This window comes from Vicugna pacos, chromosome X, assembly GCF_048564905.1.
Source record: "Vicugna pacos chromosome X, VicPac4, whole genome shotgun sequence".
NCBI lineage: Eukaryota > Metazoa > Chordata > Mammalia > Artiodactyla > Camelidae > Vicugna > Vicugna pacos.
The window spans coordinates 54704773-54730269 of record NC_133023.1 but is presented as its reverse complement, the minus strand read 5'-3'; the positions used below and the strand labels follow the sequence as shown (position 1 = coordinate 54730269).

Genomic DNA, 25497 nt, shown 5'->3' with positions numbered 1-25497 from the left:
AGAGAGCCGAGTTAAATAAGATAAAGACAGAAAGGGTTCATTGGTTTTGTCAGTTAGTAGGTAATTGATCATTTCAAGAGCAGTTTCTGTCAAATGGTTGGGTGAATTGCAGTGGACTGAGTGGAGGGTGAGGAAGTGGACATGGGCTATTGGCAAGCATTTCAGGGCAACAGCTGAAAGGAGTTGAGGAAGATTTTTTTTTTTTAAGACAAGCGATTCTTGTATTTATATGCTTAAAGGAGATTGTCAATGGAGAGAGCAATAAATCCTGGTACTGTTTAAATAAACTGTTTGTGAAGGAGGGAGTAGCTCTGTGATTTGATTTCCTAGTCTTTTTTTCATCCAGGGCAATGTTTCCCAGACCTCGGTCAGGTAAATATGACCTTCATGAAGTTTCTCTATTTGTGTAATTCTTGTACTATTGTTCTAAAAATCCTTTTATTAAGCTTAAACATATTTATTTAAAAAAGGAAACATTTTACCACTATCATAAGTGCAAAAGTATTTTCCTAATACACATTAAAACATCCAACTCATTCACTAATTCAAACATCAAGTTCTCTGTCTACATCTTCCCAAAGTTCTCCAGCTCATTTGCTTAAGTAACCACACTGCAACAATTCTTTGACCTCATGAATCCTTCAATTCACTACCCTCCCTCCACCCCCTGCTCCCAGATACACTTTCTTTTTATCTGTTTCCTCTAATCTTTACTTGACCCTTTTCCACTTAAATTTCTGAATTTATTAGCATTGTCGCTCTTGCAAATATCTTCACCTCATTAGGCAATACTCCAGCAGACTCCCCACTCCCCCCAGAGGAATCCAAACATCTTCGCCATACTTCCACCTGTGTAGTTCAGGATTGTTGGAGGCAATCACAGAACTGGGCAGGTTAACAGATCATCAACTTCAGCTAGGCCCTCAAACCTGCTGGAAATCCTCCTTTTCTCTCTGATTCCCCTGCTCTCTGAAACAACCGTTTCTTACCTTATTCACATTCTTCAAATCTCTCCCGCCTACTCTCTGCTGTTGACTTTGCCGCATACTTGATTGCAAAAACACATGCCCATCAGATAAAAGCTCCCTCATCTTCCTGTGGATTTTTTTTTATGAAAATAGCTTCTCTCTTTTCCCCTAATGATAAAAATGTGTTCATTGTAGGACATTGAAAAACTGAAAAGTATAAAGAAGAAAGTACATGTTTTCCCAAATCCCACTACTCAAAGATAAAACATTGTTAACATTTTGGTAAATACTCTTCCAGACATTTTTGTTCAAATATACGTACATAATTGTATACCTTTTCTGTAAACTCTTTTCCTTCCCCCCCCCCTTTCTTTTCTTTTCGATTTATGTATTAGTGGGATTGGATGGTCCTGTAGCCACTGATGTCGCTTTCATTCATACCCAGGTGGAAACCATCCCAATATTTTTTTTAATTGAAATATAGTTGATTTACAATATTTAGTTGTATTAGTTTCAGGTGTACAGCATAGTGATTCAGTTTTGTTGCAGATTATATTCCATTAAAGATAGGGTACAGGTTAGATGGATGGTTTCTAACTAGCAAGATGTGGCCATTGAGTCAACACCTTGTACCGTGGCCCTGAGGCAGTGATTTTGAACTGTGGAGCTGAGTCTCTGGTGAAGGAAAATGGGCAAAGGCAGGGTTTTAGGACTTGTATGAAATAGGGGGAGTGGTGTGAGGCCACTGAAAGCAGGAAGTAGTAGTTACTGTAGTTGCGATGTGAAGGACCTAAATTTTGTTGAAACCAGATGGTTGGTGACCATTGAGGTGGAGTGGGGGGAGCTGAGGTGCTAGCTGGGTCTGCATGAGCATACCAAATGCTGTGAGAGCACTTCCAGATAGGATATAATATACATAGGTTACATTCCATATAAGATATTGGGTATAATTCCCTCTGCTATATGGTAAATCCTTGTAGTTTATCTATTTCATGTATAGTAGTTTTTAGTCACTCAAATCTGTATAATTACACCTTTTTGAGCAGTTGGTAACTTTATTTTTTTTTAAACTCAACAGTAATATGTAGGGATTTCCCTACTTTTATACCTTTAGGTTGTTTTCACAGCAATGTTTTTAAAGGCTGTGTAAGTGTTCCACAATATGGTACTAATGTACGCTAGGTTGTATAACTAGTCCACATTTAACTATTTAAGAAGTTTACAATGCATCAGTGAACATTTCTGTTAATCTATCTTTATAAAATTTCCCATTTCTTCTTTAGGAATATTCCTAGAAGAGGAATTGTTGGGAAACAGGGTACACACATTTAAGATTTTGATACACATTGCCAAACTGCCCTCCAGATTATTTGCAATAATTTGTACTCCTACCAACAGTGCACAAGAGTGCCTGTTTTGTACATCTTGCCAGTTTGAGGTTTTTGTTATTCTTTTTAACCTTTGCCAATCTGATAAATGAAAAAAAATTTACCTTGCTTTATTTGCATCTCTTTGATTACTGGTGAGGTTGAATATCTTTTCATGTGTTTATTGGCTATTTATATTTCTTCCTGTGTAAATTGTCTGATCATGTCCTTTGCTGATTTGTTTGCTAGAGTATTTGTCTTTAATTTTAATGTTAGATATGCCTTTTATGTTAGATATGCTAACTCTTTATCTGTTACATATGTTGAAAAAATCTTTTTCTAATCTGTGGTTTGTCTTTCAACCTTGCTTATAGTGCCATTCAGAAGGTTTTAATTTTTATGTGGTAAAACTTATTATTATTTTTCCTTTTTGATTCTGGTTTTCAGACCATGTTTAGATCTTGTCTTTGTGTTTACAAAATACTCACCCAATTTCCTTTAGAAATTTTATGATTCAATTTAATCTCTGATTAATCCAGAATTTATTCTGGTATATGAATTAAGGCAGGGATCCGGTTTTCTTTTTTAAAATGGCTATCCAGTTGTTTCAATACATTTTCCTGATTAACTCTTTCCCCTACTGATTTGAAACATTTCTATATATATTTGGATCTGTTTCTGGACTCAATTTTGTTTCATTTTTCTGTCTGCACCAGTACCATACAATTTTATTTATGGTAGTTTTAATATCTGGTAGAACAAGCCCCTCTCCCTTACTTCGTTATTACTTTTGTTTTTAGAATTTTCCTGACTATAATTGCATATTTATTCTGAAAGTGTTTTTCTTCTTTTAATAAGGTACAATGCTACTTTATTAACTAATCTGCATTCTCAGTTGCTTACTCTCTTTTAATCCACTCTATTAATGAGAATCTTAATAAGCTCTCATTAGAGTCCAAGCTGTTCACCTGCCTTATGTACTGCCTATTTCACCATTTCTGCACCAGTTTGTTAAAGGGTAGGAGTGGAAAATCTGGAGTCTATGCTAAAGTAAGGGAAAATAATTTACAGCATGTTGAGTGCCACTTAATGGTATTTTACTACTCACTCTGGCATGTCCTCCTCAATATGCACCTGCTTCTTTTATTATCTCCTTTCCTCTTCTTTTACTTTTTTTCCGTCTCTTAATTCACACTTGTAACATCTAGGGATGCCATCTAGATCAAACACAAAAACATGGGAGACACCTATACAGCATCCTTTCTGCATATTTTCCTTTATTCACTGGCCCTTTCAATGCAGTGGTGTCAGCTCAGTATGTAGTCCTGACTTTGGAGTCATATTTACAGTCAGTTTTAATCAACAGAGTCATTTGATTCCTGTATGCCTTATATAATCGTGGATAATATAATATCCATTCTATTGAAGACATTATTCATCACTAAGAGTTCTAAGATGCTTGTGAAAAGACTGCCAGAGGCTTGAAAGCTGAGGTCTAATTATCACCCTGTCTGTTCATCTGTTCATCCACGAACAAAGAAGATATGGTAGAGCCAACAGCCTGGGTGGGATGATGGAAGTTGGGAGCCCTTAATTGCCAACCACGAAATAGGTAGTGATAATGGGAGCTAACATTTGTTGTGTCTACCATATGCCAACCACTGTTCTAGATGCTTTATGCACATGATTCCATTGAACCAGAAGCCTAGAATTACTTGTATTCCCATCTTACAGATGAGGAAATTGAGGTGCTGAGATTCTAAGCAGCTAGCACCATGTCACACAGTATATAGTGCATGGGGATTTGGTCAGTTAAGGGATATTCTACTGCCCTTTTCCACCAGAAGTCTTCCTCTAATTTAGCAATCTCGTGCTGTGAAATGAATACCAAATTGCAGTATTTAATTGAGGAGGAGCCAAAAGAAAAGGATTTAATAGCAATACTTTGTTTCCCCTTTTCTTCTTCACTGTCCTATATGGTCTAGATGCAGAAAATTTTGAAGAGGGAAAGAAAATTATTTTTAGAAATCTCATCTTTTCCATGATAAATGACAACTGATTCTGAGACTTTCAGGTCAGCAAGGAACTCTGCTAGTGTTCCCAGATCTGAAGGCACAATTTCTTCTTTTCATTCTGTTAGCCAGCTCCCTCCACATCCGGCTTGAGTGAGGTGCACAAGGCTTAAAAGAGGGGTATGTGAAGGAGGAAGTGGGAGGCTTGTTCATGTTTTGATTTGAGGCATCTCCAAATTTTGAGGCATTATGCCTTAACACTGCTGTCTCTGAGTGGAGATTTCAGTAGAGGCCAGCTCCTTGGTTGCAAGCATCACACATAGATTTAGCTGGATTCAAACATGTCCACTTACACATTCCACACCATCCCTAAAACCGTTTGTTTAGAGTTGAGTGGGACCCCTGTCCTTGCTGCGAGCCTGCAGGGGAGTCACTGGGTAAGTTTTCTTCTGATTTGACAAAGGCATGGCAGCAGAAATATGTCTTGTAACTACAGGGTCTTTCAGTCTCCTCAACTTCTGATATTTCTGACCTTTGCCACTCTTGAATAATCAGTGGGCAACAATGTTGACTTTCTTTTCCTTCCTTCCTTCCGTCCTCCCTTCCTCCCTCCCTCCTGCTTCTCTCCCTTCATCCATCCCTTTTCTTTCCTTCAAAGCCCTGCCCTCCTCTTTCCTGTAACCCTCTCCATCTAAACTCTTCCCGCAATAATTGTAGTGTGTTCCAGTATTGCACCATACTCCCTCACACTCAGTGAGTGATTCTCACTCCAGGCCTCGAACCGCATCCCCAGCACTACCCGCCTAGACAGACAGCACCCCCAGCAAAGGCTCGGCGATAGAGAGTAAAAGCCAGTTGGGCGGGGCTTCTGATCGACGTCATTGTGGGGGAGGAACTTTCCAAGCGTCGTCGACTGGCACTGCGGGCGCGCTTCGCGGAGAGGACACTGTGCAAGTCCGCGGTGCTGGCTGAGGTGAGTGATTTTCTAAGTAGCAAGGGCCAGAGGAAGTCAGGTACAGGTTAGTTGGGTGGTTTCTAATTAGCAAGAAGATGCGGCCATTAGGTCAACACCTTGTAGAGTGGTCCTGAGGCAATGATTTTGAACTACGGCGCTGACTCTCAGGTGAAGGAAAATGGGCAAAAGCAGGCTTTTGGGACTTGGATGAAGTATGGGGAGCGGTGTGGGGCCTCTGAAAGTGGGGAATAGTAGTTATTGTAGTTTTGATGCTAAGGACCTAAATTTGATTGAAGCCAGATGGTTGGTGACCGTTGGGGGAGGGGAGCTGAGGCTCTAGCTGGGTCTGCGAGAGTGGGAAAAAGGGCTGTAAGTGATTGGATGCTTTGAAGGTATGGGGGTGGGGGAGGGGTATTTTGAACCAATTAGGGGGAGGCAGCGAGTACCAGGCAGACCAATCACAGTGTATCCTTGGGCCCTGGTTCCGTGTTGCGGGGCGGATTGTTGGAAGAAAGGAAGGCCTGAAAATTTTCTCCAGGTTCGGTTTGCGTCGCAGGACAGCAGGGCCCCACCCCTCTTTTAAGTACTTTTTCTGGGTTTTAAAATGTTCTCATCATTTTTTCTTTTGAATAAGAAGTAATAGGAAAAATTTGAAAAGAAGTTTATTGAGTACCTGGAGGATAAAGAGCAGAATATTAAAATATTTTCTTGTTTCATAGGCCCGAGCCAGAGACTTAAAAATGGGCGATGTTGGTTTTCGTTTCATGGACTTCAAAGGTATATAACTTTACATGGTAGTAAGGAAAATGTCAAACTTTTTGCTGGCTTATCTAAGATCTTCTAAAAGTATTTTGTTTCCTAATTTTATCTCTTCAGATTATCTGTAGCTCCAAGTTCTCTCATTTAGGTACCAGAAAAACAACGTTGATGTTTAAGACTGAAACCCTTTTATAAGCTAGTGTAGGGAAATAGAGCTATTTTCTCAGGATTTTTATGGTGTGCAAAATAACACTGGTTTAATCTGAAATAGAAATCTACTGCTTTAAAAGTACATTTACTGTTTTCCACAGTGGCTAAAAAATTACTGCAAGATCCTGAAGTGCCTTTCCAAAATCATCAGTGAAAAATAAATTATATCCTGTGTAGCTTTAGGTTTGAGTGCATTTTATCGTGTCTTAATTCTTTTGAAATTTGATAATCTGTGTATGATATTTGTGGGAATTCTTGGTAAACAAAAGAAGTTTAACTGAATAGAACACCAGATTCCTCAATTATGCCAGATATGGGAGAGTTTACCATATTTTTTTCCGGGAACATGATTAGACTTGTGGTACGTTCACATTCATATAATAATGAAATATGTTGTAACCAGAGTAGTTACTGATCTATGATTTTTAAAAAGTTTAGATCAATATTTTGTTAATGCTTGTTATTTTAAAACAACAACAGCAACAAAGCCCACTACCACCTACCTTAAGTTTTAATTTAGTATATAGTATCTTAAAGATATAAACAAAGATACAAACTTTCAAGTATTTGGTATTTGAGACCTTGTATTTACATAAATACTTGAAGCACACAGAAAAGGAGAATAATGTAATGAACACCTGTGTAACTACTTATCACTAACTTTTGTTGAATCTGAAGTTTGCCATATGCTTCAGATATTCCATTGTTTCAAAGAACTAAAAGGTTAACGTGCTTGTTTTTCATCTTATAAATTTTTGCATAAATTGTATCATTTTGTATGATTTTTTTCTTGCAACTTGTGTTTTTTTTGCTCAGTATTATGCTTTGGATATTTACTCATATGGATGTTTTAGCTCTAGTTTATTTATTTACATTGCTGATTAGTACCATTATATTGAATATAGGTGTACCACAATTTATTTGTCCAATCTCCTTTGTGTATGAATGTTTCAAATATTTGCTACTACAAACAACAGCATTACAATGAACATTGTGTTTTGGAGAGTTTATCAGGAGCTTTCAAACATTTTTGACCATCACCTATGTCAAAGAAATATATTTTATATCACCTCCCAAGATATGCACACTGTATCAAAAGTTTACTGAAATTGTTTTCCTCTTATTACATGCAATACACTGATATTTTCTATTCTATGCTTTTTCATTTAAAAAATGTTGTTTATGACTCACTAAATTAATTTCTTTCTTCAACACTAGGGGGTGAGGCTCTAGGGCAGTGCTGTTCAGTTGAAACAGTGAAAACATAAATAATTTAATATTTTCTAGTAGCCATATTAAAAAAAGGTTAAACAGATTAATTTTAACAATACAAATTATTTAGCTTAGTATTTTAAAAATGTTATCATTTCAACATGTAATCAATATAAAAATTATTAATGAGATATTTTATATTCTTTTTTTTCCACATAAGGTCTTTGAAGTTGGTATGTATTTTATACTTAAAGCATATCTCATTTTGGACTTCCCACATTTCAAGTACTCAATAGTCACATGTGATTAGTGGCTACCCCATAGTGGCAGTGCTGTTCTGGGCTATACATAGAAGTTGAACTGCTGGGTCAAAGCTATAAGCATTTTTAACTTAACAAATACTGCCACATTGCTGTCCAAAGTAGTTTTTAACAATTTATAGTCCCTCTTCCTTTCTCTTTTTCCCATATTCTTGATAGTGTTTGGTATCATGAGACTTAAATATTTTGGCAGGTCTGAAGGGTGGTGGTGTTTTTATTTTTTATTTTTTTTATTTTTTATTTTGGGATAATTTTAGATTTACAGAAAAGATACAAAGATAGTGCAGAGAGTTCCCATATACCCCTCAGCCAGTTTCATTTTCCTTAATGTTATCATCTTACATGGGTATTTTAATTTGCATTTCCCTGATAACTAGTGAAGTTGGGTGTGTGTGTGTGTATATATATATATATATATATACATATATATATATGTGTATATATATATGTATATTTAGAATAGAAATGGAGTTTATTGGGTTATGCTGCCATAGACAACAGCAGGCCACACAGAGGAGAGGTGCCTCTGTGAGCTGGTATATTTTTTAATAGATTTATTGGCCATTTGAATTTTCTTGTCTGTGTACATAACCTTTTTAGTCAAGTTTTGTAAAAATGAACCACAAAAAGGCATATGATGACTTAGCTTATTTTCTTCTCAGGGAGAATTGACATACCATCTATCTTTTTGTAACACAATTCCAATCAATTTCAAGGCCAAGAAGGAATAGAAATTGGTCTAAGTTATACCCACTGGGGCTCAATAAGTGTAACTCCTTTTCTGCATGTCATCTCTTCAAATATTTGAAGATACTTATGTCCTCTGGGAAGTCTTTTCAGTTCTTTTAGTCATTTTTCATATTACATGGTTTCTAGTCCTCTCATCATATTGTGTGCTGTCCTCTGAACATGCTTTGTTCTTTTCGTGTTATTTCTTAAAGTATGATACCCAGAATAGAACACAATTCTCTACGTTCGATATAATCAGCTCAGAATAATCTTTCTCTTTAGATTTAAGAGTGATCCTCATTCTCTTTAGATACTTACGTAGCTAAGATTGATTTTTTTCTTTTTTGAGTAGTGGCAGTCACACCACACTAATGAATCATTTTGATCTTTTGGTCCCTTGTAAGACCCTCAGTCTTTTTTAATACATGCTTCTATTAAGCTGCATCTTGCCTGTCATATATCGGTGTGTTTTGTTTTGAGGCTTAAATGCAGGACTTTAGTTCTTTTATGTTAATTTCATTGCTATAACTGGAGATTTAATTTTTGTTCCTGGATATATCTTCTATCTTATTTGTTATCTGTTTTTCTCTCAGCTTCTTTATTCACATCATTGATAAAATTGTTAAATAGGATAGAGCCAAGGACAGAATGTTATGCCATTAAAAATTTCACTTCAGATTGATATCAGTTCATTAAGCAGCATGCTTTGACTATGCTTCTTCAACCTGCCTCATTGCTCTTGTCACCAAAGTCTGGCAACTGTCTTGTTCTATATTTGGCTTTATCCTTTGATTTAGAATTTTGGTTCATCTCTTTGAAGTGCTCTCTGTATATGTACTTCTGTTACCGACTCCTGTTCTCCTTTTTTCTCTAGCTTTGTTGTGATACAACTGATCTATTATATTGTGTAAGTTTAAGGTGTACAGCGATAGTGATTTTATATATGTATATATTGCAAAATGATTACCACAATAAGGTTAGTTAAGACATCCATCACCTCACATAGTTAGCAGGTTTTTAGGAGGAGAATAGGGAAAGTGGGTGAGGGTGGTCAAACGGGACAAACTTCCTGTTCACCTTTGAGGCTGCCTTCTTGATATTGAACAAAGTTTCATGCCACACTATGCTATCCTGTTCCTGAGCTACAGCCTCCAGGGATTTCAGCTCTGTAGTACTTTTTTCTTTTTTTCTCTCTCCTCTCCTTCCTTCCTTTTTCTTTTCTTATTTTTCTTTCTTAGAAATTAACTTTATTGAGGTATAATTTACATACAGTAAAATTCACACATTTTAAGTGTATGGGTTGATGCCTTTTTTGGGACAAACGTAACACATATAACCACAATTCCAATCAAGAAATAGAGCATTTTTTCATACCAGAGAATTCTGTCATACCCCTTTGCTGTCAGTCTACTCCCCACCCTCTACCCCAGGCAACCACTGTTCTGATTTCTATCACTGCAGATTAGTTTATAAACGAAATCATTCAGTATGTACTTTCCTTTCCTATAGTGTCTTTCACTAAGCATAATCATTTTGAAAGTCATCCATATTGTTGTATATATGAGTAGTTAATTCCTTTTTATTGCTTAGTTGCATTCCACTGACTGGATATATCACAGTTTGTTTATTCATTCATCAGTTGATGAACACTTTTGGCTATCATGAATAAAGTTGCTATGAATATTCATGTAAAAGTTTTAAGCGATTTAGGTTTTTATTTCTCTTGGGGGAAAATATCTAGGAGTGGATTTGCTGAGATGTGAAGTGCTTTTGTAATCAGTTTCAACATATTTTCTAGAGTATTTCCTTTCTGGAAGACAGGTTTTGTAAGGCCCAAATTCTTAATTTAAGAAACAATGGCAGCTGGGCTGAGGGGTTTCCTTAAACTGTTCTGCTTGATTCAGAAAGAAAAAATCCCTCATCTTGACAAGTACCCAGGACCATACAAAATAGAAGGCAACTTAACATGGGAATAGCAAAAAGTTGAGTGTTGCTGAAAGAATATCCGTACCAAGATAATAATTTAGCCCAGTTGTCCTTGTCAACATTAAGGTTATTTCTTCTTAAAGAATGGCAACTGTTTATTAAGGTTTGGAACTCCCTTTCCTATGTTTAATTTGGAGACAGTTCTCCTTTTTCTGTATTTCTAACGTCTTTGTATTTGCTGTTATAAACATTCTTATAGTCTATTAAAATATCCAAGTTTTACTTTATTTTTTCCGTTAAATCTATGATGACTGTTAGGGCAGTAGATATTAACTAATTTGTATCATCAAATCTTCAGAAGTCGATGACAATATATACTCTAGACCTGCCCTGTTCAATAGAAATATAATGTGAGCTACAAATATAGTTTTAAAATTTCTAGTTGCCACATTTAAAAAGCAGAAACAGGTACAATTTTTAAATAATAATGATAATTTTGATACTATATTTTTAGCCCTACATACCCAAAATATTATTTCAACATGTAATCAGTATACAAAATTACTGAGATATTTTACATTTTTTTCTTACTAAATCTTTGAAATCTGGTGTATTTTTTTTTACAATTATACTCCATCTCAGTTTGGTCTAACTACATTTCAAGTGCTCAATATCACATGTGGCTGCCATATTAGACTACAGATCTAGACTAAAACTTTTAGTAGGAAAACTCACTTAAGATAATTAACTTTCATTGAATTTCAAATGCCTTCATTTGAAAGCCCCCTGAACTTTTCCCCCATTCCTTTAAATGCCACAATAGGATCCCCGGATTAGGAATGGTAGAATTATCAAGAAATGTCCCAAGAGAGGGTCACATAGTTCAGAGTCATGAGCACAGCTTGTATATGGCCAGGGAAGAAATCTCGTTGATATATTTGTTGGAGCCACCTGGTAAGCACATATTAAGTAGAAGTAATGTAGTTTATGAAATAAAGAGATGGTATAACCAACAGAATTGAACTTTGTTAGTATACCATACAATGTTTCAAGCTCTGACCCCTATGTACCTTTATAATGGTGTTTCCTGTAACCTTCCTTTACCCTTTTCTCTAGCCATACATAACTGCTTATGGTTATTTGAACCTATTGTGCTTTTCACACCGGTATACTTCTTCATCTGTTTGGTGTGTTGCCTGGCAATCTCTAAGTGATTCTTCAAGACCCACCTCAAGTAGCACCTTAGTGAAGCCTGTCGTTCCATCCCTTAATCTCAACTTTCAAATGGGTAGTTATTCAATTCTTCCTTTGTGTTCATGTAGCATCTTTCACTCACAGCACTTATTACATTATATTATAAGTTTTTTCATTTTAATTTATCTTGATAGTGTGATCCACTTGATGACATAGACTGCCTCACTCATCTTTGTATTCCTAGCAAGATGCTTAATATCTGCCTAGTATCAAGCATTCAATAAATGTTTATTGTGTTAAATTTTACAAGGAGAACTATAGACGTGAGCTGAGCAGAATACTTAATTATCATTAAATGTTTGTTGAATGAATGAAGTAACTCTTGTTTATTTCATTCATATTTCCCACAAGGAAAGCAACACTGTCACCAGGGGTGTCCCTATATATTTCTGATGATGAGTTGGAAATGCACATGGGCACAGATCACGTTTTCCTGTGTTATTCCATTCACCATCAAAAGCAATTCATAGGAGTACAGCACAGGGAAATATATACAAGATCTTGTGGTAGCTCACAGTGAAAAAAAAAGTGACAATGAATATATGTATGTTCATGTATAACTGAAAAAATTGTGCTCTACCCTGGAATTTGACACAACATTGTAAAATGACTATAACTCAATAAAAAAATGTAAAAATAAATAAAATAGTTGGTAAAAGAAAAAAAAAGAAGGGAATTTAGTAGAAGTGAAGCAATGAGAAGTTTGCACTTTGGGGTCATAAAACATCAACCCCCATGTGCCACCAGAAATTCCATTTCATCTCACTACTCCAACCATAGTAAAACTCTATCCATAATAATAATAAAAAAGCAATTCACAGGATAGTTGTTTATGACATTTTGCTTAGCAGTCCTGTAAATAACTAGTGCATTCTGTTAAGAATGGAAAGGCTAAAGATATCTTGTGTGGAAAATTAGCCAGCATTCTTTCGATTTTTATTAAATGTTTGACCTCTTTGCAAGCAAGTTTTATTTTATATATATTATGTGTAGTTTACAATAGTATAGAGATAAGAAACCACAAAGACAGTTGAATCAACTTAGACTTCTTTCTTCCTTCAAAGACCTCTTTGGTAAGAGTTTCCATAATGTACTCAGCCTAGCAAATCTACTTTAGCCTTCCAAGTTGTTATAATTTACTGCATTCCCAGCCTTTCCACGTGTTGTTTCTAGTCTGATTTAGATGTGAATCTACTGGGCAGGTGTCTTGAATAAGTCTGTCTTCAGTGCCTAGTGCATTGTTAACACTCTATAAACTGAAGTCATAATTAAGTTGTTTAAATAGAAATAGCATTTGGTAACTACAACAAACTATTAGCTGAATAGAAGATTCTCAGTCAAGAACAGCAGGACTCAGCTACAATGGGTAACAGGATGTAATAAGAATAAAAGAGTAATATATACAGATACTTTGTAAAAATATACAGATGCTTAGGGGTAGGATTGGATGAATTGGCAAGTTGAGTTTGGTTATTGACCTTGCATTTATAGGAGTGTGAAAGAAATAAGATAACCAAATTCACTGCAGCATTTACACAATGTACATTTGGTTGAGAGGACTGAGTCATGGCTCTTTTGAGATATTCCTCCTAATGGTATAGTTTGTTCAGTGTAAGTATAATTCTACCCTTTAGTCTTTAAAGTTTAGTGCTCTGTATGTGACTGGATGTGCTTCCTTACCGGAATCAGGCTGGAAATTCCTTTTTGGTTAGCATGATATAGTCAGTTCTTGCCTTTTTACCGCCACACCCCCCCACCCCAGCCCTTAACTCAGGTATTTGCCCTCCAAAATTTTACAGAGCTTTATCTTTTGATGAACCCAGGCTTAGTTTTGCTCCAGTCCCTAAGCCAGTTCTGTCCAGGGCAAGAAAGAATTGTGCAGTAGGGAAGAGGTTGGTTTGGAATGAAGTCATACTGGCCATCAGATTTGAGATTTAATATGCTAGGGACATACTCTAGGCACCTGTTGAGCTTTGGAACTGTATCATTTCTGATTGTCATGATTTTCATGGCACCTGCCCTGTATCCTTTCCTAGTTGCTCTCTAGGATCAAGATGCTGCTCAGAACTACAGTACGCTGTTGTGAATAATTTTTTTGGAACTATGGTGCATGTAGTTCCATCTGACTTCTGCATTATGATTTGCTGCTTGGATTCTCTTGTGCCATACCCAGTTTGTCAGTTGGATTCTCCTGAAACATTGTATAGGAAAAATGGTTATCTCTCTGATCATGGATAGAAAGTATGATTTACAGTGTGATTTTGTCTATCACTAAACCTGTTTGTCTTGAGTTTGCTTGAGTATTTTGCTTTGCCCTTTGACATTGTTTTGGACATTTTGGCTGTCTTCATTCAGACTAACTTCTGCTGGAATAGTTTTTCTTGGCCCACAATCAAAATTTTAGTGTAGCACCCTGAATGATGTTGGCTCATCTCTTCTCTCCCTGCTGTTTTTCAGTTGTCTCAGAGTCTTGGCAAGTCACTTCTTTGAGGCCCTTCCTAGTAGAACTAGTATAGCGCGAAGTACAGGATTTCAAATTAGCCTGATTTCAAGTCCTAGTTTGCTACTTTCTGTTTGTGTCACCTTTGAGAAGTCACTACACTTTGTTAAATCTTTGTTCCCACATCTTAGAAAATAAAAATATCTCCTTTACAGAGTAGATAGATTAATGAGAGTAGAGTAGGTTAATTAGGGTAGATTAAATGAGAATGCATATGAAAACACTCTGAGAGTGTAAAGCCCTATGCAAATGTTAATTTTATTGTCATTTTTGGTTCTTTTCTCACTAAAGAAGTTGCAGATAATTGTGATTTGGAGTAAAATCTTGAAATGACCCTGGCAGGTCTTTGAGCTGCTTTTGCCTTTGAATGACTGGTTGAGTTGATAGAGGTCACAGGAAGAGACTTGGCAGGACTGTTGATAGATTTTTTTCCATGTTGTAACATAAGCTCCCTTCCTCAAGGACAGGGAAGAAGTTTATTTTCTATTATACTGTACCTAGAATGCTGTCTACCTAATCAGAATTAATTGGTACTGATTAACGTGGCTGCCTCAATAGAGTGACGCCTGAGTTTTAACTAGGATGAATCTCATTTAAATTAAATTGACTGAAATCATGTTGTAAATCATAGTTTATTTCAGTAGCCAGGAAGATAATTTAATCGTTTCTTTCAAAATGTACAATCTTGCTTGATATAACCTTAATACAGTATATTGTCTTCACATCTCAGGAATAGGCTGTGTTTACAAAAGCTCTTTGCTGAGCTTCTCCCAGAAGCAAGTCTTCTCCTTCATAGTGTAACTCTCAACCATTCAGCTATGTGATCGCTACTACTTACCAGCTTTGCTGACTGCATTTTATCCTAAAGAAGTACAGTGCTGTCATTGCCTCAGCTGGTGTCAATCAAGTTGCTCAACTGAGTGGCACTGAAAATATGTTTTGAAAGGATCAGAATTATTTTGACAGAGTGAATTATATAAAACATTAAGGGAACATTCACAAGTCAAAATTAATGTCTTCACAGTCTCGTATAATATGTAACCAAAAGTTATAATTGATGTTCTACTAAAATAACCAAAAGTTATAATTGATGTTCTACTAAAATATGTTTGTATTTTTTAAAAAAGAAATTCAAATAAAAAAAATTATATTTGGTTTTTGTTTTCTTTCCAAAAACATTTCAAGAAATCTGTTTTTAAACAATATTTGGATTTTTAAAAACATCATTTAAAAACTTTCCTAATTATTTTTACTGAGATATAATTGACATACATTATATTAGTTTCAAGTAGAAAACATAATGATTCAATATTTGTGTATATTGCATAATGATCACAATAAGTCTAGTTAACATCCATCACCAAACATAGTTACAAAAATTTTTTTCTTGTAATGAGAACTTTAAAATTTATTCTCTTAGCTATTTTCAAATATGCAGTATAGTATTAACTGTAGTTGCCATGCTGTACATTAACGTCCCTATGACTTACTTATTTTATAACTGGAAGTTTGTACCTTTTGACTTCCTTTACCCATTTTGTCTATCTTCCATACCCTGCTTGTGGCAACCACCAGCCTGCTCTCTTTATCTATGAACTTGCTTTTCTTTTTTTATTGATTCCACATATAGTGAGATTATACGGTCAGTGTTTGTCTTTCTCTGGCTGACTTATTTCACTTAGCATAATGCCTTCAAGGTCCATCCATGTTGCAAATGGCAAGATTGCACTCTTTTTTACAGCTGAATAACATTCCATTGTATATATTTACCACATTTTCTTTATACATTCATCCATCGATGGACACTTAGACTCTTTCCATGTCTTGGTTATTGTAAATAAGGCTGTAATAAACATGGGGGTGCATATGTCTTTTCAAGATAGTCTTTGCATTTTCTTCAGATAAGTACCCAGAGTTGGCGTTGCTGGATCATATGGTAGTTCTGTTTTTAATTTTTTGAGGAACCTCCTTACAGTTTCCCATTGTGGTTGCACCAATTTACATTGCCACCAACAGTGCTCAAGTGTTCCCCTTTCTTCACATCCTAGCCAACACTTGTTATCACTTGTCTTTTTTTTAAGGGGGGAGGGGGGAGATAATGAGGTTTATTTATGTATTTATTTTAATGTAGGTACTGGGGATTGAATCTAGGACTTCATGCATGCTAAGCATGCACTCTGCCACTGAGCTATATACACTCCCCCATCACTTGTCTTTTTGATGATGGCCTTTGTAACGGGTGTGAGGTGTTATGTCATTGTGGTTTTGATTTTCATTTCTGTGATGATTAGTGATGTTGAGCATCTTTTCATCTACCTGTTGGCCTTCACTATGTTTTCTTTGGAAAAATGTCTGTTCAGATCCCCTGCCCATTTTTAAATTGGATTTTTTTGGCTATTGAGTTATATGATTTCTTTATATATTTTGGATATTAAACCCTTATCAGATATATGATTTGCAAATGTTTTCTTCCATTCTGAACTTTCCTAATTCTGTTATCAATATTATGAGCAAGGCCTATTTTATACACACACACACACACACACACACAAATATGTATTTATATATACACACACACATACACCTCTTAGCCTAATACTTACCTAATCTTAGAAGAATCAAGATATTTAATATTAGTCTTTCCATTAACTAATTTATGGGAGTAAGGAAGCTAGAGGTTTTTCTTTTCATATATATCTTATAACCTGAGGTGTATGAAATATGTATGGTATATTTTCCCTAATACCTCTGATTATGCCATGGGTACTAAAGGTTCCATGAACTTTAAAAATATATTTGAATATATTTGAAAATAATTTGTTTTGTAAAGTCTTTTTGTGAATCTGTTTTCTGACATTTAACTGAAATTTTTTCATTTAGCAGATTTATTGCTTATTGTAGCAGGTTAAAAATCTGCTTATTGTAGCAGCTAAAAAATTTTTCTGAAAGTGCTCTGATAGTATTGTTATGAATATTAACAATACTCTTGCTAGTTAATGCTCAGAAACGTTGCAAGAAATTAGAGACATGTGCGTTACAGAGACCTCTATTATATGAGTTTGGAAAAACCTCAATTTTGATAATATGAAAGGCATCAATTTTGGTTCTATATCATGTAAAACCTTTGAGTTTTAAGGAATTCTATGGCGTAGGATGATTCAGCTATATTGAGTCTGGAGCTCAGACTGTTTAGAAAATGGTGACATCATTTGTACAGATTCAGTAACTGGTTAATGTTGTCACTAATTAGGCATGTCATTTTTTTCTCACAAAGTAAGATCAGGACTTCAGAGGCAGCATAAGTTAGCTACGTCTGTCCAGTGCTTGAAAGTATTAATAGATATTTTAGTTTTATAGTGCACATATCTGTCTCTCTTCAGAATTTCTACATTTTCTGGTTTTGAAGACATTGTTAATTTCAATTTTTATAGTTTTAAGGTGACCTACAATAATATTAGTATTTGTGAAATGAATACATTTCACTTTGAGAATGAGTGTTGATGATTGAGATATAAACAAATGACTCCTAGGGAATACAGATTTTATTTTAAAATTGTTCTTTGCTTTTAACTAAAGGAAACTTTATCTCCAGTTTGGTTTTACTCTAAGGATCATTCAGGTTTCTTCATTCTGTATTCATTTGATGAAAGCTCCAGGAACAGATTTCAAAATGATTTGCTACCTTCAGCCAATGGTGCTAGTTCACAGCACTTTTATCATTTATTGTTATTTCAGAAATTATTGAAAATCTGATTGTAAAAGATAATTCACCTGACGTACCTGAGGTGATTGATAGACTCTTCACTGACATAGTAAATATCAACAGGGAGTCTATGGCTGACATACAGGATGCTCAGGTTGGTATAAAAATAATTTTGTTTACGGTAAGTTTGATTATTCACCATTATAATTAATGTGTAAGTAAAATAATGTTCTACATGATTAACATGAAATCTAAATACATACAAATCAACTTTAATGGCACATTTAGGGAAAATAGTGTTTTAGAAACCAATGGAAAAATATGTCCTTAAATTTAGTATTTAATATTTAACCTTTCTAGGTTTCAGTTTTCTCTCACCTGTTAAAAGAGGATAATAAAACCCCCCTCCCAGTGTTGGTGTGAATAGTAACAAAATAACATATTTAAGTCCTGGGTACATAGTAGTTGACTAAATAAATAATAGTTCTCTTTTTCCTTCCTTTTGCAGCAGAATAAGAAACTACTTGGTAGTGGGGAACTCAGTTGAATATATGACATTGAAGATCTGTTACTTAATTTGGAAATTGCCTTGAGGTTCTGAAATACTTTTGGGAATGTTTACCTTGGGCAAATCCTTCCATTTTGGTGACTGCACATATGGAAAGATGAGAAGAAAGATTATTATAAATATCTCATATGTATATGTGTGTGTGTATATATATATATATATATACACACACACATAAAACTTTATATATAATCCACATGCCATAAAATTCACCCATTTCAAGTGTATAATTAAATGATTTTTATTATTTCACAGAGTTGTGCACCCATCACCAGATTTAATTTTAGAACATTCTCATCACCCCAGGAAGAAACCTTGTACCTTTTCACAGACACTCCATTTCCTCCTCTCTCCCCCAGCTCTAGATAACCTCTAAAATGCTTTCTGTCTATATGGATTTGTCTATTTTGGACATTTTATATAAATGCAACCATACAATATGTGGTCTTTTGGGACTGAATTCTTTCACTTAGCATAATGTTTTCAAGGTTCTTCCATGTTGTAGTGTGTATCTGTACTGCATTACTTTTTATGATTGAATACTTCCATTCTTTGAATATACCACATTTTGTATAGCCATTCATCTGTTGTTGAACATTTGGGTTGTTTACACCTTTTGGCTATTATGAGTTATGCTGCTATGAACATTCATGTACACATTATTGTGTTTTTATTTCTTTTAGGTATATACCCAGGAGTGAAATTCCTGGGTCATATGGTGACTCTGTTTAACCTTTGAGGAACTGCCAGATTGTTTTCCAAAGTGACTACCATTTTACATTCCTACCAGCAGTGTATAGAGGGGTCCATTTTTTCCACATCATCACCAATACTTATTATTACCTGCCTTTTTTATTACAGCCATCCTAGTGAATATGAAGTAGTATCTCATGGTGTTTGTTTTAGTTTTAATTGTGGTAAAGTATATATAGCATAAAGTTAACTATTTTTAAATGTAAAATTCAGAGTGTTAAGTGTATTCACATTGTTGTGCAACCAATCTCTAGATCTCTTTTCATCTTACAAAATCGAAGTTCTAAACTCATTAAACAACAGCTCCACATTTTCCCTTTCCCCAGGCCCTAGCAACCACCATTCTACTTCTGTCTCTATAAATTTGACTGCTCTTGGTACCTCATATAAGTAGAATCATACAGTATTTGTCTTTATGTGATTGGTATATTTTATTCAGCATAATGTCCTTGGATTCATCCATGTTGTAGCATGTGTCAAAATTCTGTCTTTTTTAAGTCTTCATAATATTCCATTATGTGGTGTATATATATATACCACATTTGTTTATTCATCATTCCATAGTCACTTGAGTTGCTTCTGCCTATTGGCTTTTGTGAATAATGTAGCTGTGACCTTGGGTAAAAAATATCTGTTCAAGTCCCTGCTTTCAATTATTTCGGTTATGTACCCAAGTGGAATTACTGGATCATATGGTAATTCTATTTTTTATTTATTTGAGGAACCACCATACTGTTTTCATAGTGGATGCACCATTTTATATTCCCATCAACAGTGTACAAGAGTTCCAACTTTTCCACTTCCTTACCAACACTCATTATTTCTGTTCTTTTGGTGGTAGTCATTCTAATGAGTGTGAGGTGGGATCTCATTGTGGTTTGATTTGTGTTTCCCTGATGGCTAATGATGTTGAACATCTTCTCATGTGCTTGTTGGTCACTTGCATATTTTCTTTGGAGAAATGTCTATTAAGATCCTTTGCCAACTTTTTAAAACTTTTTTTTATTGAGTTATAGTCATTTTACAATGTTGTATCAGTTTCCAGTGTAGAGCACAATTTTTCAGTTACACATGAACATACATATATGCATTGTCATATTTTTTTTTGCTGTGAGCTACCACAAGATCTTGTATGTATTTCCCTGTGCTATACCGTATAATCTTGTTTATCTATTCTACATATGCCTGTCAATATCTACAAATTTTGAACTCCCAGTCTATCCCTTCCTACCCCCACCCTTGGCAACCACAAGTTTGTATTCTATGTCTATGAGTCTGTTTCTGTTTTGTATTTATGTTCTTTTTTTTTTTTGATTCCACATAGGCGCGATCTCATATGGTATTTTTCTTTCTCTTTCTGGCTTACTTCACTTAGAATGACACTCTCCAGGAATATCCATGTTGCTGCAAATGGTGTTATGTTGTCAGTTTTTATGGCTGAATAGTATTCCATTGTATAAATATACCAGTTCTTCTTTATCCAGTCATCTGTCGATGGCCATTTAGGCTGTTTCCATGTCTTGGCTATTGTAAATAGTGTTGCTATGAACATTGGGCTGCAGGTGTCTTTTTGAAGTATGGTTCCTTCTGGATATATGCCCAGGAGTGGGATTCCTGGGTCAAATGGTAAGTCTATTCCTAGTCTTTTGAGGAATCTCCATACTGTTTTCCATAGTGGCTGCACCAAACTGCATTCCCACCAGCAGTGTAGGAGGGCTCCCCTTTCTCCACAGCCTCTCCAGCATTTGTCATTTGTGGACTTTTGAATGAAGGCCATTCTGACTGGTGTGAGGTGATACCTCATTGTAGTTTTGATTTGCATTTCTCTGATAATTAGTGATACTGAGCATTTTTTCATGTGCCTATTGATCATTTGTATTTCTTCCTTGGAGAATTGTTTGTTTAGGTCTTCTGCCCATGTCTGGATTAGGTTGTTAATTTTTTCCTTATTAAGTCATATGAGCTTCTTATATAACCTGGAGATCAAGCCTTGTCAGTTTCATCATTAGCAAAAATTTTCTCCCATTCCGTAGGTTGTCATTTTGTTTTACTTATGGTTTCCTTTGCTATGCAGAATCTTGTAAGTTTCATTAGGTCCCATTTGTTTCTTCTTGCTTTTATTTCTGTTGCTTAGGTAGACTGCCCTAAGAGCACAGTTTTGAGATGTATGTGAGATAATGTTTTGCCTGTATTTTCTTCTAGGTGGTTTATTGTATCTTCTCTTATGTTTAAGTCTTTGATCCATTTTGAGTTGATTTTTGTGTATGGTGTAAGGGAGTGTTCTAGCTTCATTGTTTTACATGTTGCTGTCCAGTTTTCCCAAGACCATTTGCTGAAGAGACTGTCTTTATTTCATTGTATATTTTTGCCTCCTTTGTCAAAGATTAGTTGACCAAAATTTTGTGGGTTCATTTATGGGCTCTCTGTTCTGTTCCATGGGTCCATATGTCTGTTTTTATACCAATACCATGCTGTTTTGATTACTGTAGCTCTGTAGTATTGTCTGAAGTCTGGGAGAGTTATTCCTGCAGCCTCTTTCTTTTTCTTGAGTAATGTTTTGGCAATTCTAGGTCTTTTGTGGTTCCATATAAATTTTATTATGATTTATTCTAGTTCTGTGAAATATGTCCTGGGTAACTTGATAGGGATTGCATTAAATCTGTAGATTGCCTTGGGCAGTCTGATCATTTTAACAATATTGATTCTTCCAATCCAGGAGCATGGGATATCTTTCCATTTTTTAAAGTTTTCTTTAATTTCCTTAGTCAATGTTTTGTAGTTTTCCATGTTTAAGTCTTTCACTTCCTTGGTCAGATTTATTCCTAGGTATTTTATTACTTTGGGTGCTATTTTAAAGGGGATTGTTTCTTTACTTTCTTTTCCTATTGATTCATCATTAGTGTAAAGAAATACAACTGATTTTTGTACGTTAATCTTGTAACCTGCTACCTTGCTGAATTCTTCAATTAATTCTAGTAGTTTTTGTGTGGACCTTTCAGGGTTTTCTATATATAGTATCATGTCATCTGCAAATAGTGACACTTTTACCTCTTCTTTTCCAATTTGGATCCCTTTTATTTCTCTCTCTTGCCTGATTGCTGTGGCTAGGGCTCCCAAGACTATGTTGAATAGGAGTGGTGATAGTGGGCAGCCTTGTCTTGTCCCAGATTTTAGTGGGAAGGTTTTGAGGTTTTCATTATTGAGTACTATGCTGGCTGTAGGTTTGTCATATATAGCTTTTATTATGTTGAGAGATGTTCCCCCTATGCCCACTTTGGTGAGAGTTTTGATCATAAATGGGTGTTGAATTTTATCAAATGATTTTTCTGCATCTATTGAGATGATCATGTGGTTTGTGTCCTTTCTCTTGTTGATGTGATGTATTACATTGATTGATTTGCATATGTTGAACCACCCTTGTGTCCCTGGGATGAACCCCGGTTGATCATAAATGTGTAATCTTTTTTATGTGCTGTTGGATTCTATTTGCTAATATTTTGGTAAGGATTTTTGCATCTATGTTCAGCAGTGATATTGGTCTGTAATTCTCTTTTTTGGTAGTGTCTTTGCCTGGTTTTGGTATCAGGGTGATGATGATGTCTTCATAGAATGAGTTTGGGAGTATTCCCTCCTTTTCAATCGTCTGAAAGAGTTTGAGAAGAACTGGCATGAGTTCTTTGTATGTTTTGTAGAATTCCCCAGTGAAGCCTTCTGGTCCTGGACTTTTATTTGCAGGGAGTTTTTTTTTTATCACTTATTTGATTTCATTTCTAGTGATTGGTTTGTTCAAGTGGTCAGTTTCTTCTTGATTCAGTCTTGGTGGACTGTATGTTTCCAGAAACCTGTCCATCTCCTCTAGGTTATCCATTTTGCTTCCATATAGTTTTTCATAATATTCTGATATGATATTCTGTATTTCTATGTTATTTATTGTAATTTCTCTGTTTTCCTTTCTTATTTTGCTTATTTATGCTCTCTCTTTTTTTCTTCTTTGTGAGTTTGGCCAGAGGATTGTCGATTTTATTTACTCTTTCAAAAAACCAGCTTTTGCTTTGATTTAATTTTTTCTGTTGTTTTTTAAATCTCTACTTTATTTATTTCCTCCCTCCCTGATGTTTATTATTTTCTTCCTTCTGTTGCCTCTTAGGGTTTTTTGCTCTTCTTTTTCTAATTGTTTTAGCTGGTGGGTTAGATTGTTTATTTGAGATTGTTCTTCTTTTTTGAGGAAGGCCTGTATTGCTATAAACTTCCCTCTTAGCACTGCTGTTGCTGCATCCCATAAATTTTGTGTGGCTGTATTTTCGTTTTCATTTGTCTCAAGGTATTTTTTAATTTCAGCTTTGATTTCGTCATTGGACCATTGGTTATTTTAGTAGCATGTTGATTAATCTCCATGCTTTCCTTTTTTTTTTCTCCTTTGTTTTTCTCTAGTTGATTTCTAGTTTCATGGCACTGTGGTCAGTAAAGATACTTAAGATAATTTCTGTTTTCTTAAAATTGTTGAGGCTTCTTTTGTGCCCAAGTACATGATCAGTCCTAGAAAATGTTCCATATGCACTTGAAAAGAATGTATATTCTACTTCTTGAGAGTGTATGCTCTGAAAATATCTACCATGTCTAATATTTCTTTTATATTGTTTAATTTCTCTGTTGCCTTATTTATTTTTTGTCTAGATCTGTCTAGTGATGTTAATGTGGTGTTAAAATCTCCTACAGTGATTGTATTCCCATCAGTATCCCCCTTTATATCTGTTGGTAATTGTTTTATGTATTTAGGTGCTCCTCTATTGGGTGCATTTATATTAAGGAGTGTAATATTCTCATCTTGTATTTCTCCTTTAATCATTATAAAATGTCCTTCTTTATGGCCTTTGTTTTAAAGTCTATTTTGTCTGAAATCAGTACTGCTACACCTGCTTTTTTTGCTTTTCCACTTGCATGGACTATCCTTTTCCATCCTTTCACTTTCAATCTATATGTGTCTTTCTCATTAAAGTGGGTCTCTTGTATGCAGCATATTGGAGTTTCTTGCTTTATTATCCAGTCTGACACTCTGTGTCTTTTGATTGGAGCATTTGGTCATTAACATTTACAGTAATTAATGATAGATGTGTGTTTATTGCCATTTTAAACTTATCTTTGCAGTTGATTTGGTATTTCCTCTTTGTTCCTTTCTTCTTCCTTTTGTGATTTAGTAATTTTCCTTTGTATTAACCTGGATTTTATTTAGTTTTTGTGACTCACTTGTAAGTTTTTGGCTTGTGGTTACCCTTTTTTGTAAGTCTATTAACCCATTACTATAACTGTTTGTATTAAATAGATAGCAATATAAGCTCAAACCAATCCTACTGAGAACAAAAAATTTAAAAAAGAAAAAAATACTCTATATTTTCTTGCTTCCCTCTCCCACTGTTAATGATTTAGATGTCTTGTTTTACAGTCTGTATTTATTCTATTTGTAATTCATGGTAGTTATCACCTTTCCAGTTACGAGTTTCTCATTTCTATAGCATCCTGCTTCTTTTCTATTTAGAGTAGACCTGTCAATATTTCTTTTAGCATGGGTTTAGTGTTGCTACACTCTTCTAGTTTTTGCTTGTCTGTGAAATTCTTTATCTCTCCTTCTATTCTAAAGGATAGCCTTGCTGGATAAAGTATCCTAGGCTGCATCTTTTTTTCATTCAGGACTTTGAATATATCTTGCCACTCCCTTCTGGCCTGTAGTGTTTGTGTAGAGAAATCAGCTGAGAGCCTTATGAGGGTTTCCTTGTAACTCACTCTTTGTTTTTCTCTTGCTGCCTTTAGGATCATTTCTTTATCCTTGACTCTGGCCATCTTGATTAGGATATGCTTGGTGTGTGTCTTTTTGGGTTCTTCCTGGTTGGGGCCGTCTGAGCCTCCTGTACTTGGATATCTGATTCCTTCTTTAGGTTTGGGAAGTTTTCAGTCATGATTTCTTCCAATACCTTTTCAGTCCCCTTTGATCTTTCTTCCCCTTCTAGGATCCATATTATGCAAAGATTGGCACACTTTATATTATCCCATAGGTCCCTTGTGCTATTTTCATTTGTTTTTATTTGTTTATCTTGTAGCTGTTCTGATTGCGTGCTTTCTGTTGTCTTGTCTTTTAGGTCACTAATTCGTTCCTCTACATTATCTAGTCTGCTTTGCACAGCCTTTAGATCATTTCTCATCTTAGCCAGTGAGTTTACCAATTCTACTTGGCTCTTCTTTATAGCTTCCATTTCATTTTTGACATAT

General features: G+C 35.2%; 1 protein-coding gene across 1 annotated transcript in view; it reads left to right on the top strand.

Moving 5' to 3' along the window:
- The first annotated feature begins 5294 nt into the window (after positions 1–5294).
- TEX11 (testis expressed 11) overlaps positions 5295–25497 on the top strand; it is a 296261-nt gene continuing 276058 nt past the window's right edge. Inside the window, exons 1-3 of the mRNA XM_072956668.1 lie at positions 5295–5320; positions 6022–6079; positions 17948–18069. Coding sequence (XP_072812769.1) covers positions 6043–6079; positions 17948–18069 — 159 coding nt within the window. The 5' untranslated portion in view covers positions 5295–5320; positions 6022–6042. The remainder of the gene's footprint in view (positions 5321–6021; positions 6080–17947; positions 18070–25497) is intronic.